This window comes from Malaclemys terrapin, chromosome 3 (assembly GCF_027887155.1).
Source record: "Malaclemys terrapin pileata isolate rMalTer1 chromosome 3, rMalTer1.hap1, whole genome shotgun sequence".
NCBI classification, from domain to species: domain Eukaryota; kingdom Metazoa; phylum Chordata; order Testudines; family Emydidae; genus Malaclemys; species Malaclemys terrapin.
Genome location: NC_071507.1, coordinates 36897102 through 36913796, shown reverse-complemented (window position 1 = coordinate 36913796; position 16695 = coordinate 36897102). Strand labels below are relative to the sequence as shown.

The following is a 16695-nucleotide window of genomic DNA, read 5'->3' as shown; positions in this document are numbered from 1 at the left end:
ATTAAACATCTAACAGCTTTGTAATGTCTTGGTTCTACAGAATTATGGGTCAGTTTTTTATACCCAGGATAACATTTTAGATTCGATTGAGGGCTACTAATTTTGCTCTACCTAAAATTTGAAAGCAGATACAGAATTATTGCCTAAGTATTTCATGAGAACTCTCAATCATACTCCTGTGTGGAACAGTTTTGATACTTGGTCTTAAATGGTTGAAAGCAGGCAAGTGCATGTTTTTTGTCTTTTATGGTGACAGAAAGCTGCAAACCTTTTCCATTTATTTGAGTAGATGGAATTTGTTGCGACTTTTCTTGCAGACTGAAGAATTTGTGTGGCAGAGTTTGATAAATTATATCTGTTTAGATTTCTACTCTCAGCAGACATGCTGTCAGACCGAGTAACTGTTGGAGGGGACTGTTGTTCGGAAGTAGGAGGACTACCTCCTGGTGAAACAAGATTATATTTTAGGCCCAGTTGTTTTATTATGGTGAATCAGTATTTATAAAGCCAGAATGGAGATACACATATAGCTTGGTTTTAAAGCTTTTTGAGGCTGCTGAGAAAATGAAAATGACTTGCAGCTGAAGAAGTGAGGTTCTTACCCACGAAAGCTTATGCTCCCAATACTTCTGTTAGTCTTAAAGGTGCCACAGAACCCTCTGTTGCTTTTTACAGATTCAGACTAACACGGCTACCCCTCTGATACGAGAAAATGAAAAGTATTAAAGGCATGAAGGAAAGATGTACAATAGGCTTTTAGCCATTTTTTGTTGTAGTCATCTCTTCTGCTTGTAGGAAGTTTAATCAGGACAGGAAACATCCTACCTTCTTGCTCTATGATGTAAAAAGGCAGTTTTCTAATAGTTTGCAGAAAGAGCACTACTTAATCTGAGTAATAACTCACCATCTCTAGTTCTAATAATAAAAGGATATATTTTGGTTATCTTCTCAGATGTTTGTGCTTTGAAGTTAGTGGATTGCTCTGGGCTAAATATTCCTTGGCATATGGAATTGTTAAGATGTAGCTTACATTCTTGGGGGGGGGGGGGGGGGAACCCTGCACATTTGTTAAACAATGTGTCATACAACTTCAGGCTTTAATGATAAGTTTTCCCTTGCACAATTAGAACTAAGTGTTGTAAAGCTTTCTTGATAAATATCCATGCCAACAGATTTTATTTGACCTTTCCTGAAGTTTTTTGCTGATTTTTATAATACTTTCTAATGTTCTGATACAAACACATTGTTCAGTATCTAATCTCTAGAACATGAAAAACAGGTACCCAAAGCTTCCAGGTAACCAGAATATGCAGCATTTTTGAAAATATATGGTATAATTTCTGGCAATGATAATCTTTCCTGCACGGAATAGCAAAATCAACGTTAAGATAAATCATTCCTGAAAATCTGTTATTTCAGAGCAAATTATTAAGAAATTATACATACATCTTACAACAGTTGTAGCAAGTACATTGTAGCAGGGTGGTTACCCCGCTCCTGCTCTGAAGGGCTTAGAACAGCCCTGGGAGAGGGCTGTAGCAGGGAAAACAGCTAATAGGCTGATTGGGGAAGCAGCCACAGCTGGGCCACGCCCCAATCAGGCCTCAGCTGGCCCTATATAAGAAGCTGGGAGCCACGAGCTCAGCAGTCTCTCTCTAGCTGTAGAGGGAGATGGACCTGGCTGCAGGGACCTGGGCAGAGCACCTGAGTGGACCAGGTCTGGGGAAAAGTAGAGGAGCTGGGGAGGCTCCAGCCTAGCAGAAGGCCAACGGGTACTGGGGGTTGCAGAGGGCAGCCCATGGGAAGGCAGAGGCAGCAGGTCCAAACCCTCCTTGCCAGTGATGAGTGGCTTATACTGCAGTCTGCCCCAGGGAACGGGGGCTAGTTGGTGACTGGCAGTAGCCCAGGACTGAGGCAAGGCAGGGATAAAGGGTTGGGGGGTTCCCCTAGGTGGGGAGACCCTGAGACTGTGGGAATATTGCCAGGGGGCAGCCCCCAAAGACAAGGGGCACCGGGTCCTGGGAGGGACATGGGGGCCAGCGGCAGCGGGACAACGGCCTGCAGAGGGTGCTCCGGAAGCTGGACAAGCTAATTCCTAGAGACAACCAGCAGGAGGCGCCGCAGGGGTGAGTCCCACGCCTTTACAACATCTACAATATAATGTGACTTCGCTAACTTTACAAGTTTGTAAATCTTTTTTTCTACTATCAAAATGACTATTAACTGACCATCCAAGTATCAAAACTACACATGTATGCTATAGTCTCTGGTGACCCACCATTACAAACACAAACTAAATAAAAATATGATAATGCTCTTTTATGTGGCCAGAGAAGTATTGACATTAATTAATGCAAATCACAGCCAGTGTGTATAGAACAGTTGTACAGGTACCTGGAAGTTTATGAAAGATGTTAGGAGGGCATTTTGAGATACTGATGATGAGGAAAAATGCTTTCTTTCCTGAAGGTTGACTCAGAACTTTCCGTAACATTTTGCAGACAATGTAGTAATGACGTTCTTATATAATGGAATTTCTCTAATGATACTCAGTTTAATTGTCACATTAATCAAATTTCTTCCTATCTTATAAAAAGGTTATTTTTAGTTAAATGTCCTGAAAAATGGGGATAGGAGAAGCAGGGGAGAAAATTAAAAAACTGTCTGTTTCAGAGATCTGATATTGCCAGCAGAAACACCCGATTCAGCAAAAAGTTTCACACCTCCCGAAAAAGGTTTCCAATACAATGCTAGTCAATATAATCTCTAGTGGATTACAAATGGGGTTGGGGCTATTACTGGCATACTTAACTTTTTAAATCTTCTATTGGAATTTTTATTTGGCAAATGATCACATTTTCAACCCCTTTGTAGACAGAAAAAAGCCACTACAAATTATATTGAAAAGTCAGACTAAAGATTTCTGGATTTATGGGATAGGGTTTTGGGCTATGTAATTATGGGGAAAGGGACCATCTATTTAAAAATCCTGCTCAGAGATCACGAGACAAATAGCAATTATGCACAGACTGATTAGGGGAAAATGGAAATTTTTATAATCTTTCAACCAAACAAATCTAGCTACAGAATCTTCATATCAATGCCAACTACAAAGAATTGCAACAGAAATTAGCAGGGGTTTTCCCTCTTCAAATTATTTTAAAACCAAAAGGTAGTAAATTGACCAACTGGTATACAGGCCAATCACACTGGATGAAAATTACTCATGGGATGGAGGGTCAGTACGAGGCCTTCTATACCACTAAAGCCCTACATAGCTACTGCGTGGAGGCTATGCTGGTGGAGTGGCTCTACACTCTTGTGTGTTATGGAAATGGTCTCCAGGCTGATCCCACATAGTTGGGCATGAATGTGAAGTAACATAGGGTCTGCAGATCCAGTGGACACAGTAAACTCAGCAACAGTTACAGCGGGAGTGCAATGGCTATTACAGATCATGGCTAGAAATCACTGGCAGGCAGGTTTCTGCAGCAACCCTAGCCCTGGGTTGCAGTAGAGAGTTGTATTTTATCCCTCCCCAACATACCCATACAGAGCCTGAAACAGCTTTATGTGAGTGGAAGGGATCTCACCCAGTTATAATTGCTTGCAGGCAGTCTACATATTTGTGGCTAATTTTTATTAATGCTGTGAAATATAAAGAAAATGGGAATCTAATCTCTGCTACAGAAAGTGACCCCAAAATTAACTGGTTAGAGCGATCACATAACTAATTCTGTATTTTAAACCATTTTCCCTTCCCTCCCACCCAAAAAACCCTCCACAAAACAAAACACTCATCCAAAAGCACAAATCACGGCCACAGCAACAAACAAGTTATTGGTAAAACTTTGGAGCATGTTACAAATACATGGAATCCATGATAAATAAAACCTAAGGCGTTTCTCAAGTATTTTACTTGATTTATAAAAATGGAATAAATTGAAAAATGTAAAAGCCAACAAGGTTAAAACTTTTATCGGTTCTATATTTGGCTACAACTATGGATATAACTTCAGACAAATGAAGTAGAATAAGAGTTTTGAAACATGGCAACATTGGTATTTTCTTTGGATGAGCTGACAAAGCTCAAATGGTTCAGTGAAAGTAGGGACAAAGGGCACTTTTCAGGCCACCTCACAAGCCAGGAAAAAATCTCTCCATGATCTGTGACAAAAGATCATGTTACGAATCAAAGGAAAAGTTTCTGGGTTGCAGAGAAGGAATTCATAGCAAAAATGCGGAGTTTATTGTCTGAGTAGCCTAAACAGAATTGGTAGATAGCAAAGCAAACCTAAGTCAGAAAGTTCCTATCAAGAGCTGTGCTACACATCATTACTATCAACACTGAGAACGGCCCTTTTGAGAAATATAGTTTTAATTGGTTAATATAAAATCCAAAACCAGTTCAAAAACTTACATTCTGTTCCCATTACACAGTTTAAGGTTTTTTCAAATACTATTAATAAAATTAAAATTCCCACAAAGTTATCACTGGAATAACAGTTTCTAATAGAGCAAAAGAAAAGATTTTCAGTTAACTTACTGTATAATTTTAGGAGGTAGTAGTACATATGATCTCTATCACACTCAAATAGTTTTTGAGTCATTTCCACCAGATTTTCTAAAGTTTCCATCTTTGCGGGGGGGAAAACAAGGAAAAAGTTATAACATAAAATATCTGTATATCAGACTATGGCTTAATTTAATTTTTATATGTATAATCACATATGCAGCTCACAAATATGTATATACACACACGTTCAGTCCCAAAATTTGGAAATGTAAATATAAGACTGCATATAATTTTTCACTAAATATAAAGTATCAATTTACATCATTACTGTTTATGTAAATTGTGATATGCATGAAATACTTCAAAACTTATTTGTGTATTACCATTAAAGTATTAATCACAAACAGACAGGAGACATGATGCAATAGATGTACCTGTTTAGTTGCAATACACTTCTCAGCAAACCACTGCAGCCTCCCAGGACGAGCTCTCAAGCCTGGTGTCTGCAAAATAGATTTCCGCACAAACAAAAATGTCAGTTTACTTAGCCAAAGTATTTTCTTAAAATGTAAAAGTAATTATATGTTGTCATAATGAAGTATTTTATGGTTGATTCAAAGATGACTTCTCACAATTCTAAACATTTATCCTAATTGACTTAAAAAATGCAAAGGTTGTATTGGTGACGCTGCAGAAACAATAACCATGTTTCATTCTAAATATATTTTCAATTCAACTGTACTTTTGGACTGAAAATTGCTATGCTGGTTCTCTGACTGAACGGGATTTTTGTTAAAGTCTCAGATATTAGTTGAGCCATTCGGATAGGTAATAGTGAAAAAGTGACATTTTGAAACAAGAATGCATTTTTTTTTAAAAATATCATAGTTCAAGAATGGTTTGTTTCAAAGACCACAAGTCTGACTTGATTTTTTTTATTGTCAAGAGCTTTTGATATTTGAAGAAAAAAGGTTCATAATGTAAGTAAAAGCAACTGAAAACTCTGAGCATGCAACACTTTACTTTTTCTGCCATTTTCAACACACGCCCAACGTGAATCTACAGACCCACACAACTACAGACGACCAGAGCGCTATATATTCTGATAGATCATCATAAACAACATACCACCCTGCTGATTTCATTCCTTCCCATTACAAAATACTCATATTTTGGACTACAAATACACACCAGTCATCTCTCACTCCTTCAGAAGTATGCCAAATGTTCACAAATTGTTGTCTTCATGAAATATTCACCCAGAATAGTAGCAATTACTCACTAACTGAAACACCAGGACTCCAACTCTTTCTTCCAATTGCAGCATCTATTTACATCCCTACTCCACCAACATCTAGTACCAGAAATTGTCCTACTATATTCCATTAGTTTTTAGTGCCAGCTTCTGTCCCAGCTACAACACTCTCACCAGAAGACAAGCTTAATCCAGTGTGCATTATAGCAGTTGCAGGTAGCAACCACTTTATTCAGGACACATACACGATAGCATAAATTCCACAACAAATTCATCTTACAGCTATTTTTTCAGGCTCTCTACAGACTCAGGAGGAAGATACCACTGTATCAGTTTACACCTGGTTCATGTTTTCAGGATCCTCTTCAAAATCTTAAGGTCTAGATATACTGTTTAAAATAAAGCCGAGATTCTGCAGTACTATTCTGTAATAAGGACTGAAGTCTGTGGGTATGGAATCACAGAATACCAGTGATTGAGGGGACAGTTAAGGTTGCAAAATAATTTACTTTATAACCCTGCTTTCACTTCCTTATAATGTGATAACACTTCTCCCTTTTCAGGTGAGATTTTCTATACTTAGTTCAGGGGGCGCTTTTTATTTATTTTTTTTTTTAAGTCTGAGTCAAATCTTTTCAGTTGTTTTGAGTTATGGGAATATATAAAAAAAAATAAAAAAAAAATCCAACTACTTTTTTGTGTTTTGTTTTCAAACAATGAACTGGAGTACAGCAACTATGTCTAAATTTTGAAACTTGGTAGGGACATAATTTTCAATGAGGTTTTATTGCCCTTGTTTGGCTGGAAAAAAGATGTTTTAAAGTAAGAAAGTGTTCAAAAACTGCATACCAAGAACATTCTGCTGAAGATTTGCTCAAATCTACATGTACAGACTAAATCTGAAATACATGGTTCAAGGACAAAGTTCCTCTGGTAAATTTCGTAAGCTCTGCAAGCTGTATAAGCTATACAGCAAACAGCTTACCAACTCCAAAAACCGAAGAGCTTTTGAATGTCTCTCTTCCTCATCTCCCTCCCCCCTTTTAAAGACAAAGCAATTAAAGAGGGAAAAACTTATTAATGCAACACTAAGCTGCACACTTAAAATTGTAAGTAAGGAAATACAAAATTTAAGGTTCCAACAGCAGTGTTAATTCAGACATTACACATACTGACGTCTTATTTTTAATGCATTTTTTAATTACTTTAATACATTCCTTTTACAGTTGTAAACTATATAGGATAAAATATTCAGTTTGTGCAATACTGTGATAAATTATCACCTCATTAATCTTTACATTTCCTGACTTAGCTAAAAATCTAGCTGCTTAAGATTCTACAGTCTTAAAATGGGTCATTTTGAACCAGAAATAGTTCAGAACAGAATCAAAGTAATTGTTTTAAACTTAAAGGGACATCATTAAGTGAAGAAAAAAAATCATATCTAAATCTGAAAATTGTGGACCTACTGTTTTCACACTGCAACAACTAATACTCCTGAGGGCATTCTGCACCAAAAATAAAAATTATTCTACACAGAAAATTTTAAAATTCTGCAAATTTTATTGGTCAAATAAATGTGGAGGCTCCAGCATGGCATTGGGGAGCACAGGCCACTGGCTGCACAGAGATGGGAGATCATTGTGCAGCTCCTCCTGGGACACTGACTCAGCAGTGAGGCTGCACCCAACCCTGACACGGTGCAAGGACCAGGCCTGCCCCAGAAACACCCCAGGGCCCTGCCGCACCATGCCAAGTGCACCAGGCGTGGGCAGGCAGGCTCAGCAAGGCAGGATCCAATTGTGGAGGGGCTTAGTATGGGGGGATCCAGTTGCAGGTTGAGAGGGTTCTGTGTGGGGCAATCTGGGTACGGGTGGCTCCGTGGGAGATCCGGGTGCGATCAGGCTGCACAGGGGCTCATTGGGGGATTCTGGATGCAATGGTAATGGGACTCTGCAGGGGGTCCAGGTGATCAGCGGGGGGGGGAGGGGAGGAGGGGGATAGAGCTCATCGAGGGGTATGGTGGGCGGAGTGAGGGGTCCAGATGCTGGGAGAGTGGGGCTCAATAGGGTGAGGATCCAGATGTAGCTGGTTGGGGCTCAGTAGGGTGGGGATCCAGGTGCAGGGGGAGTGGGACTCATCAGGGAGGCTCTGGGTGCAGGAGGAGGGTGAAGTTCGGCAGCAGGGTCTGGGTATGAGGGGGTCTGGATGCACGGGGGTTGGGTGGACGGGGGAGCAGCTCCCTGTACAGCAATCCCTGCTCCTGCACCAGAGGAGCGATGGGTGCAGAAAGCACGGGGAGGAGTTTGCAGAGCTTCCTACAGCTGGGGGAGACATCTGGGGGTGGGTCTCAACAAGCCCCGGATGCCATGCAGGGGAAGAGGAAGTCCTGTCTTCCCCAGCCCACCCAGGACTAGCAGCTGAGCCTGGCACAGGGTAGGAACCACCAGCCGGGTCTTCCCCAGTCCTGCCTGCTGCCCCACAGGGATTACCTGTTTGCTGGCTGCCATAGTCACCCAAAACATACTTCTGGGGAGGGTCACATGACCGCTCGTGGCTTCCCTTTGCTTCCCCACCAGAAAGTCATTTTTCTGCAGGGAAGCAAAGAAATCTGCAGGGGACATAAATTCTGTGCATGCGCAGTGGTGCAGAATTCCCCCAGGAGTAAAACTAAGATTACTACAACATAGATTAGAGATAAAACATCTCTCTCGTCTCTCAATTTACTTAGTGCATTTCCAGCATTTAGTGGATAGTTTGACTCTTTTCTCAGTGCTCAGTCACGCTTCTTGTCTGATTAATTAACATGATGCCACCAAACCCTCATACATTATTCTGAAGGGACTTTACATGCCTGCTCTTCACCAGGCCTTATTAAGAGATTGTTTATCAAACAGCAGGAGGAAAGGTGAAACCAAAGGGGCAGAAGGTAGCACATACACAGAATATGAGGAATGAAAATATTTGGTATTGTTCCTCTTGGGATTGTCTGAAAGACCCTTATAAATTTTGTCAGGGGAGCAGAAAAACCCATGTAAAAAGTCTGAAATAAAAAGAATGTTTAAAGTTCTGTATATGCTATAGAAGATGCTGTGCTATTAGAAATCTGCCAATTAAAAAAAAAAAAGTCTAAGTAGAGAGACTCTCGAACTTTGTTTAGGTTGAAAGTACTCAAGTCAAGGGGTCTCCTCAAGCTCTCTTGTTAAGCTAATTGCCATGGTAAGGTGCAAGAACAGTCTCAAAGACATTTATAGGAACTGAAAGCCATTTAGATAGCATGGGCTAGATTCACAAAGGAACTTAGGAGATGCTTAGTGTTGTCCAACTTTTAGGTCTCTAGAAAATCACTGGGATTCACAAAGCCTGAGTTAGGCACCTAGGTGAAAGGTACAGTGAATCATGAGATATAAGCAGCTCAGAAAGAGAGTCACAAAAGCCAGTGTATACCATGCAGCTTCTTACCCAAACTAATCAATGGGAGATGTCATGGGGAGGGGTTTATGCTAAGTCAGACCCTCTCAGGGAAACAGGCACTTAAACCTTGGCTGTAGAGAGGTGCCTCCCACTGCTTGGGATTCTCAGCTGCAAACACTCTCTTGGCATTAGGCACCTATGCCATTTTTGTAAGAAGCGGGGAGGGAGGGAGACTACCTCAATTTAAATGGGCTTAAATTGCAGCAAGGGAAGTTTAGGTTGGACGCTAGGAAAACTTTCTGTCAGGTTAGTTAAGCACTGGAACAAATTGGCTAGGGAGATTGTGGAATCCTGGGAGGTTTTTAAGAACAGGTTCTACAAACACCGGTTAGAAATGGTCTAGTTATTACTTAGTCCTAGTCCAGTCCCCTGCACTCAAGGCAGATGACCTACTGAGGTCCCTTCCAGTCCTATCCGTCTACGATTCTATGATAACTTTTAGCTTAATGGTTAGGAAACTGACCTGGGATGTGGAAGGCCCCGCAGTTCAAGCCCCCCTTTCTGCCAACTGGAGAGTTGAACCAACTGCCTCTCCAGTTCCTTCTCTACTGTGAAGCCAGTAAAGGTCCAAAGCAGAGGGGAAGGAGAGCAGGTGGGCAAGTGAGTGGAATACAGATAGGGACCACACATCTTGAAGAACTTTAGTTACCACAAGGTAAGTAACTTCCTCTTCTTCTTGGAGTATGGGTCCCTGTATGACTTCCACTATGGTTGGACAGCAAAAGCGCGTGGCATGCCTTGTGTACTGTCCAAAGTTCCAGGATGTTGATCTGGCTTCTCAAGTGGTCCAAGTTCCTTGCATCATGCAATATCCCATATGTGCTCCACAGCCATCAAGTCTGTTAGGATTGACATGCTCGGTGAGGGTGGGAGGAAGGGCATTCTGAAGCAGCCTTGGAATGGGTCTGTCACCTATCGGAGGAAAGTGATGATCTCTGGTGGGATGGTGAGAATGGTGTCCATGGGTTGGTTGCAGCCATAGTTATAGGAAGCAGAAGCGCAGGCAAGCAAACGCTGTGACATATGTACATGCTGCCCTGTGGCTGAGGAGGGAAAGAACAGTTCTGGCTGAGACTGAGGGGTTGGATGTCACCGAAGCAACCAGGTCCAGTAGACTCCGTTGTGTCTTTCAGCAGGTAAGCACATCTGGAGGCCGCACTGATGCATGTGCCGATGAACTCCAGGGACCTTGTAGGGTGAAAAGTTGATTTTTCAATGTTCACACTCACCCCTAGGGAAGAGAGGAGTAGAAGGAGCAGGGATGTTGATTCCTGAGCTTCCTTCTGGATTGCGCTGCCAGTATCCAGTTGGCCAAGTAAGGGTAGATGAGGACTCCTTGCTGTCGGAGGTAAGCCACTATCACAGAAAAAAAAATTTGTGAAGACTTGTGGAGCAGTGGTGAGTCCTGTATTGGAAGTGTCGCAGACCCACCGTGAACCTCAGGAACCATCTGTGGTCGAGCGGATGTCGACAGGAAGTAAGCATCCTGCATATTGAGAGCCTTAAACTGCATGGCTTTTTCTAGAGAGGGAATGATGGCTGCAAGCATGACCATGCAGAATTTTGATTTGTGAATGGAACACTTGAGATGTCAGAGATCCAAGTCTGCATCCTCCTTTCTTCTTGGTTACCAGGAAATATCTGGAATAGAACCTTGTACCCTGAAAGGCTGCAGGGACTGGTTCCATTGCTCCTCTCTGCAGCAGGGAGTCTACCTCTAGGGTAAGAATACTGCTGTGAAAGCGATTCCTGAAACCAACTCTGGACGGGGGAGGAGGTAGTGTCGTAAACTTGATTGTATAGCCATGTTGAATAACATCCAGAACCCACTTCTCTGTTATCGCGCTCCATGATGGTAGAAAGTTTTATACAGCTTTCAAATGGAGTGGTCAACAAGAGTATTGGGATGCACTCAGAAATAATGCTTACGCAAAGATTAGATGTGCTGTGTGGAGGGCTGCACTGGAGGACCGGGCGGACAAGACCTGTGGATCTTCGGGTGCTTCTGTGGAGATTCGTAGGCTCATTGGTGGTACAATTGGGGAGTTCAGTAGCGTCGTGTAGGTGGTGGTTGGTAACATTTTTCGTTTCGGTGCCGGATCATAAGGTGGATCTAGAGTCCTTCAGTGACTGTAAAAAATCATCCATCTTCTGGTTGAAGAGGTGTGATTCATCAAATAAGGGAGTTCTTCAGTTGTGCTCTGAAACTCTAAGGAAGCCTGAGGAATGTAACCAGGATTTCCTCTCATGATGATTCCAGTCGCTATTATTTGCGTAATCAACTGCAGCCTGAAGTATGGTCCTAGAGACCAACTTGACCTCCTCCAAAATAGCCTGGAAGCAGATACAATCTTTCTGACGTAGTTTAATCTGCAAAACCTGCCATCTGCCCATAGTTCAAAAAGTCAAATATTTGGCCATGATTACTATGTTGTTCGAGATCTGGAACTGGAGGCTGGCCGAGGAAAAGACCTTTCTATCCATCAGGTCTAACCTCTTGCCCTCCTTGTTAGAGGGGGTGGAGCATGGACTGTTGCCCGGCCATCTATGTAGCAGCCTGGATCACCAAGGAATTAGGCAGAGGGTGGGAGAACAGAAACTCAGACCCCACGAGATGGACACAGTACCTCTTTCCACTCCCTTTGGGGTAGGAGTGCACATGGTTAAGATATGCCATACGGTGCATGCCAGTTGGAGAATGGCGTCATTGATCAATAAGGCAACTCTGTCCGGTACCGATGCATTCAAGATGTCGAGTAGATGGGTCCAATTGTCCTGCACCTCCTGGGTAGAGCAAGATAGTGCCATCAAAACCCTTTGGTAGGCATACCTCTGAAACAGCACGCATAGTGTCTGAATCCTCAGAGGAACTGGAGGCCTGTACAAACAATCAATTGCGCACACATAAAATGGGAAATGACTGTCTAGGAAGGACTACTTCAGAAAGGGAACTGGGGGTCATAGTGGATCACAAACTAAATATGAGTCAGTGTAACACTTGCCACCCCCAAAAAAATTAAAGAAAAACTTCCTAATTTCAGGGTTGTTAAGTACTGGAATAAATTGCCTAGGGAGGTTGTGGAATCTCCATCACTGGAGATTTTTCAGAGCAGGTTAGACAAACACCTGTCAGGGATAGTCTAGATCTGCGGGAAACGGCGTGGGCCAAGGGACGTACTGGCCACCACTTCTAGCAGCTCCCATTGGCCTGGAGCAGCGATCCGCCGCCAATGGGAGCCGCGATCGGCCGAACCTGCGGACGTGACATGTATGCAAACCAGCCCGATCTGCCAGGGGCTTTTGCTGCACTAGCGGCGGAACAAGTCTGGGAACCACTGGTCTAGATAATACTTAGTCCTGCCATGAGTGCAGGGGACTGGACTAGATGACCTTTTGAGGTTCCTTCCAGTCCTACAATTCTATGATTCTTCTCACTCTTGGGAGCGTTGGAACATGCCCCCTGCTCCATGGCTAGAACTTGTAAATGGTGCAGCCTCTTCCCTGAATCCGAAGGAAGACTTACTGCCTTATGTGCATGCTTCCATGTTTCATGGCTAGGCCCCAGCATAGGGTCCATAGTGCTGGTTCTGGCAGGTCTGGAATGGGACTCTGTGGTAGGAGGTGCATTCCTGGACTGCTCTGGCTCATGAACCCCCCCATTCCCCAGCCAGGATCCGACTGCGGCTCCATGGGAACCTCCACAAGGTGCTTCTTAAGGATTAGAGCCCAGCCTTCCCAGGTAAGGGCAGGGAAGGAGAGGCAGATTCTGCACCTGGATGTGATGTGGGCTCCCCCCCCCAAGCAGTACAGACAGCATTGGTGTTCTTCGCTGAGCGAAAACAAGCAAGGCCAGGAAGTGCAGACCTTGAATCCTGGTGTCTTTGGCATAATCCAGTACCCAGACATGGGTGCTGGGAGGTGAGGGGGTGGCAGGAAGCCACCAAAGCAGCATTCCAAAGTCCTTAATACTACAAAAAATCACTGCGAACATTAAAACTACTACTACTACAAAAATCAGTAAAATCTGAACTATATACAAGAAAAACAGTTTTGCTGGAAAGTGCAGCATAAAGGATGAGAGAGAAGGCAACAGCTCCAACTGTGACCATGTAGCAGTGAGAAGGAACTGAAGATGAGGTCAGTTCGCCCCACCCTTTATCGCCTCAGGTAAAACCACAAGGCAATACAAGGGCACATGCACGGACTGCCAGATGCTACTACTTTGAAAAGCTCCGGCTCCAGGCACATAACCCTCAGTGGAATACAACAGGGACCATCAATCGAAGAACAGGAAGAGTGCTCAAGCTTGACTCAGGATGATGTACAGGGGAGATCCCTCGGCCTAGGCCAAGTGTGGCCCCACGGCCTTTTCCATAAGGCATTTTCTAAGATGGCGTTCCTTCACCTCACAGGTATAGCTAGGAAGACGTGGCATACATTACACCTAGTGGCAACATGTGTCTCTTTGAGACTGTACAAACAGTGCTGGTGATTGCCACTGACCAAGAAGGAACAGGGCAGGACACACAAGTGTTGAAGGCTGGAGTTCAGGGCACACTGCAATATCTGTAATAGGTTATTTTGGGGGAGGGGTCTCTGAGGTGAAGAATATATCCAACTAGAAAACTTTGCTAAAAAGCTAAAAAACTAAACTACAAAGAACTACATACAAAAGGCACTAAAGGGAAACTTTGAAATAGTTACAGATCCAAGGAATCAAAGAAAAGCTCTGGACACTGGAAGTTCCGACCCAAGCCATGCAGTGGTAAGGAATTGGAAAGGCAGTTGCTGCTCCATTCTTTATGCCGTCAATTGGAAGCCGGAGAAAGGCAAGAGCACAAGAGCAGATCCAATGCACACTGCTTGCAAAAATTCTGACTCCTGCCACGTTCACACACCCACACTGCAATACACACAGGGATCAGCACTCAAAGAAGAATGGCCTCTTACTTAGGTATCCGTGGCATTTTGGGTATAAAGGGGATTAAACGAATGACAAATTTGGAGTTAGGAAGGAATCCCCCCTTACCTTCAAGCCTCTGTAAAAAATATGACCCTTTAGTGCTCAACTTTGCAATCTTAACATGCTTAACACAGACTGTGTGTAATTTCCTAGGGCTTTTTTTTTTTAAAAAAGCAAAAAACTGAAAAACTGAAATTTCATTATGTGGCATCATACTGACACCTGTAGGGTTTATCAGCAGGGATGGAGCTTTTAGATCCACCACAAAGACTCTGCCACTTGACTTAATTAAATAATTGATACCAGGAGAAGGTTGTTATCCTTTATGAGGAACAAGTATTAAGGGGGATGGAACACTTGGCTAGTGGATATGTCACAGATATTTGCTGACAGCAGAGGAATGGTCAGAGTGATTCAGGAACCTTGGGTTCTATTTCCGCTCAGATGGGCGGTGTTCTCTAGTAGGCACAGACTTCTGCCCACTTCCTCCAAGCTTGACCCCTTCTGCCCCATAATCTCCAACATGTCAAGGTCCCAATCCTGCCTCCTGGCTTCATGTCCCAGTCCTAATTTCCTTGCTCAGCCATTCCCAGTTCCCCTCCTGTCCCCCGGCTCTTCATCCAACTGGTCTCTCTCTCTCTCTTCCACATTGGTCTCCATTGCCTGCTCCTTCCACCCACGTTCCTTGCTCCCAGTGACTCCTAATCCCAATCTCCTTTACTGGGCTCTTCATCCAATCTCAATGTTCTCTTTCCCCACCCCATCAGCTCCCTTTCCCAGTCTCTATTCCCAGCCAGTCTCAATTCTTCCCCTGGACCTCAGTTAGTCATCAGATCTGTCTCCTCTCTCCACTCAACTTCTCCTCCCTACACCAATGGTTCACAGTCCTAGTCTCCTTGCCTAGCCAATCCCAGTCTCCCACATCAGTCCTAGTTTCCTTCTCCTCCTCTTCCTTCAGTCCCCTCCCTCCCATACCCCTTGTCCCTATCTATTTCCCTATCCCTACCAGACTCCTTGCCCCCTCCACATTTGAATCAGGCAGCTTCCTCCTCCTGGGACCAGCTGGAGGCCATTGAGGTTACAGGAGAGAGAGTCTCTTTGCTCTCAGTTCAGGGACACAGCCCCAGTTCAGCTTGCAGTTGCCCAGAGCTGCAACTGCAGGGAAAGTCCCATTCAGTCTCAAAATAGAACATGCCCTGTGTGGACAGAATCTTCACAGAGTTTAGCTGCTAAAATCTAAGAAGTCTTTACTGAGAATGTGCGAACTGATTTTTCAAAGACTCATAACTTGGCCCAATTTGGGCAGATTTTAACAATGACAGAAGGCACATCATGATAAAAAGGCCAACCGTCTGACACATGTAAAGTTCCTGCTCCATTGCATAGGGGCTCAAGTACTGTTTAGAGAAGACAACTGGTAAAAAAATTTCAAACCAAAAATGTTTGGCAAATTTATAAACAACTGAAAAAAGAGTCTAACAATGGAGACTGAGGCAACTTTAATAACCGGCAGGGCTTCTAGCCCAACCAATAATGCAAACTGTTTAATGTGACTTTTCACAAGGATGAATAAAAATCAATTGTTTAACAGAGGTAGTCTTCCAATAGAGATAAAGCACTATTGTTGTCAAGACGTTTGGTGATATTGTAGAATGGTCTCAAGACAAGAGGTTATGCAAAAACAGGTCTCTTGTATAGGTTTCAATGTACTCAGTAAAAGGTGTACACAATAAAACTATGTTGTAACAGTAAAAATTATTGGGATTTATATGCCTCTGTTGCATGAAAGAGGCATATATGAAAATACACTGAAAACTGAATCAATAAGAATTAACATCTTATACAACAAGCTCTTGAAAATTAAAAAGAAAAAAATATGTTACTTTTATCTGTAGTTAATCCTCTTTGTGACATGGCAAAATGCAAATGCTGCATTCACTTACAACTTCCAATATCATTGCTGATCTCAATGCCAATGATCTAAATGCTCCAAAGCTGCAAACTTTATATAGTAAATCCTTTCCTGTTCAGCAATGATTGATGTGCCTGTCACTACAAGGACAGCTGAGTTATACCACAGATATTCTTATGTTTCATTTTGAAATTGAGAAGTGTTTTCATATACAGCAGGTCTCAATCATCAAAAGAACATCTAGGTCAGATTAACGAAATCTCTAGAGCTTGCACGATAGTCCATATTTGTGGCTTATCTCTTACCATCTTACTGAATTTTAAACAGTGTATCTAGAAGGAAACATTCTACAATGCAGCAACCTAAAATAAAGAATCCTAGTGCAGGAACCTAGTTTATTAAAATACCAATTACGCTAAATAGCTATCCCCATTCCCAGGTAAAATACTCAACAGGTCACCATTAATTCTCTTGTAATTTACAGTATACACATAAAAATAAAGACATTTATAAGAGATTATGCTATCTTGCGTTTCATATATTTTTTCAGGCTAAGAATATCACCTTTAATTTTG

At 42.7% G+C, this 16695-nt stretch overlaps 1 protein-coding gene across 1 annotated transcript in view; it reads right to left on the bottom strand.

Moving 5' to 3' along the window:
• Nucleotides 1–16695, bottom strand: part of LRPPRC (leucine rich pentatricopeptide repeat containing) — a 171348-nt gene that overhangs the window by 44630 nt on the left and 110023 nt on the right. The window contains exons 26-27 of the mRNA XM_054021384.1: nucleotides 4951–5019; nucleotides 4547–4637 (exon numbers count right to left, since the gene is read on the bottom strand). Of these exons, the coding sequence (XP_053877359.1) occupies nucleotides 4547–4637; nucleotides 4951–5019 (160 nt within the window). The remainder of the gene's footprint in view (nucleotides 1–4546; nucleotides 4638–4950; nucleotides 5020–16695) is intronic.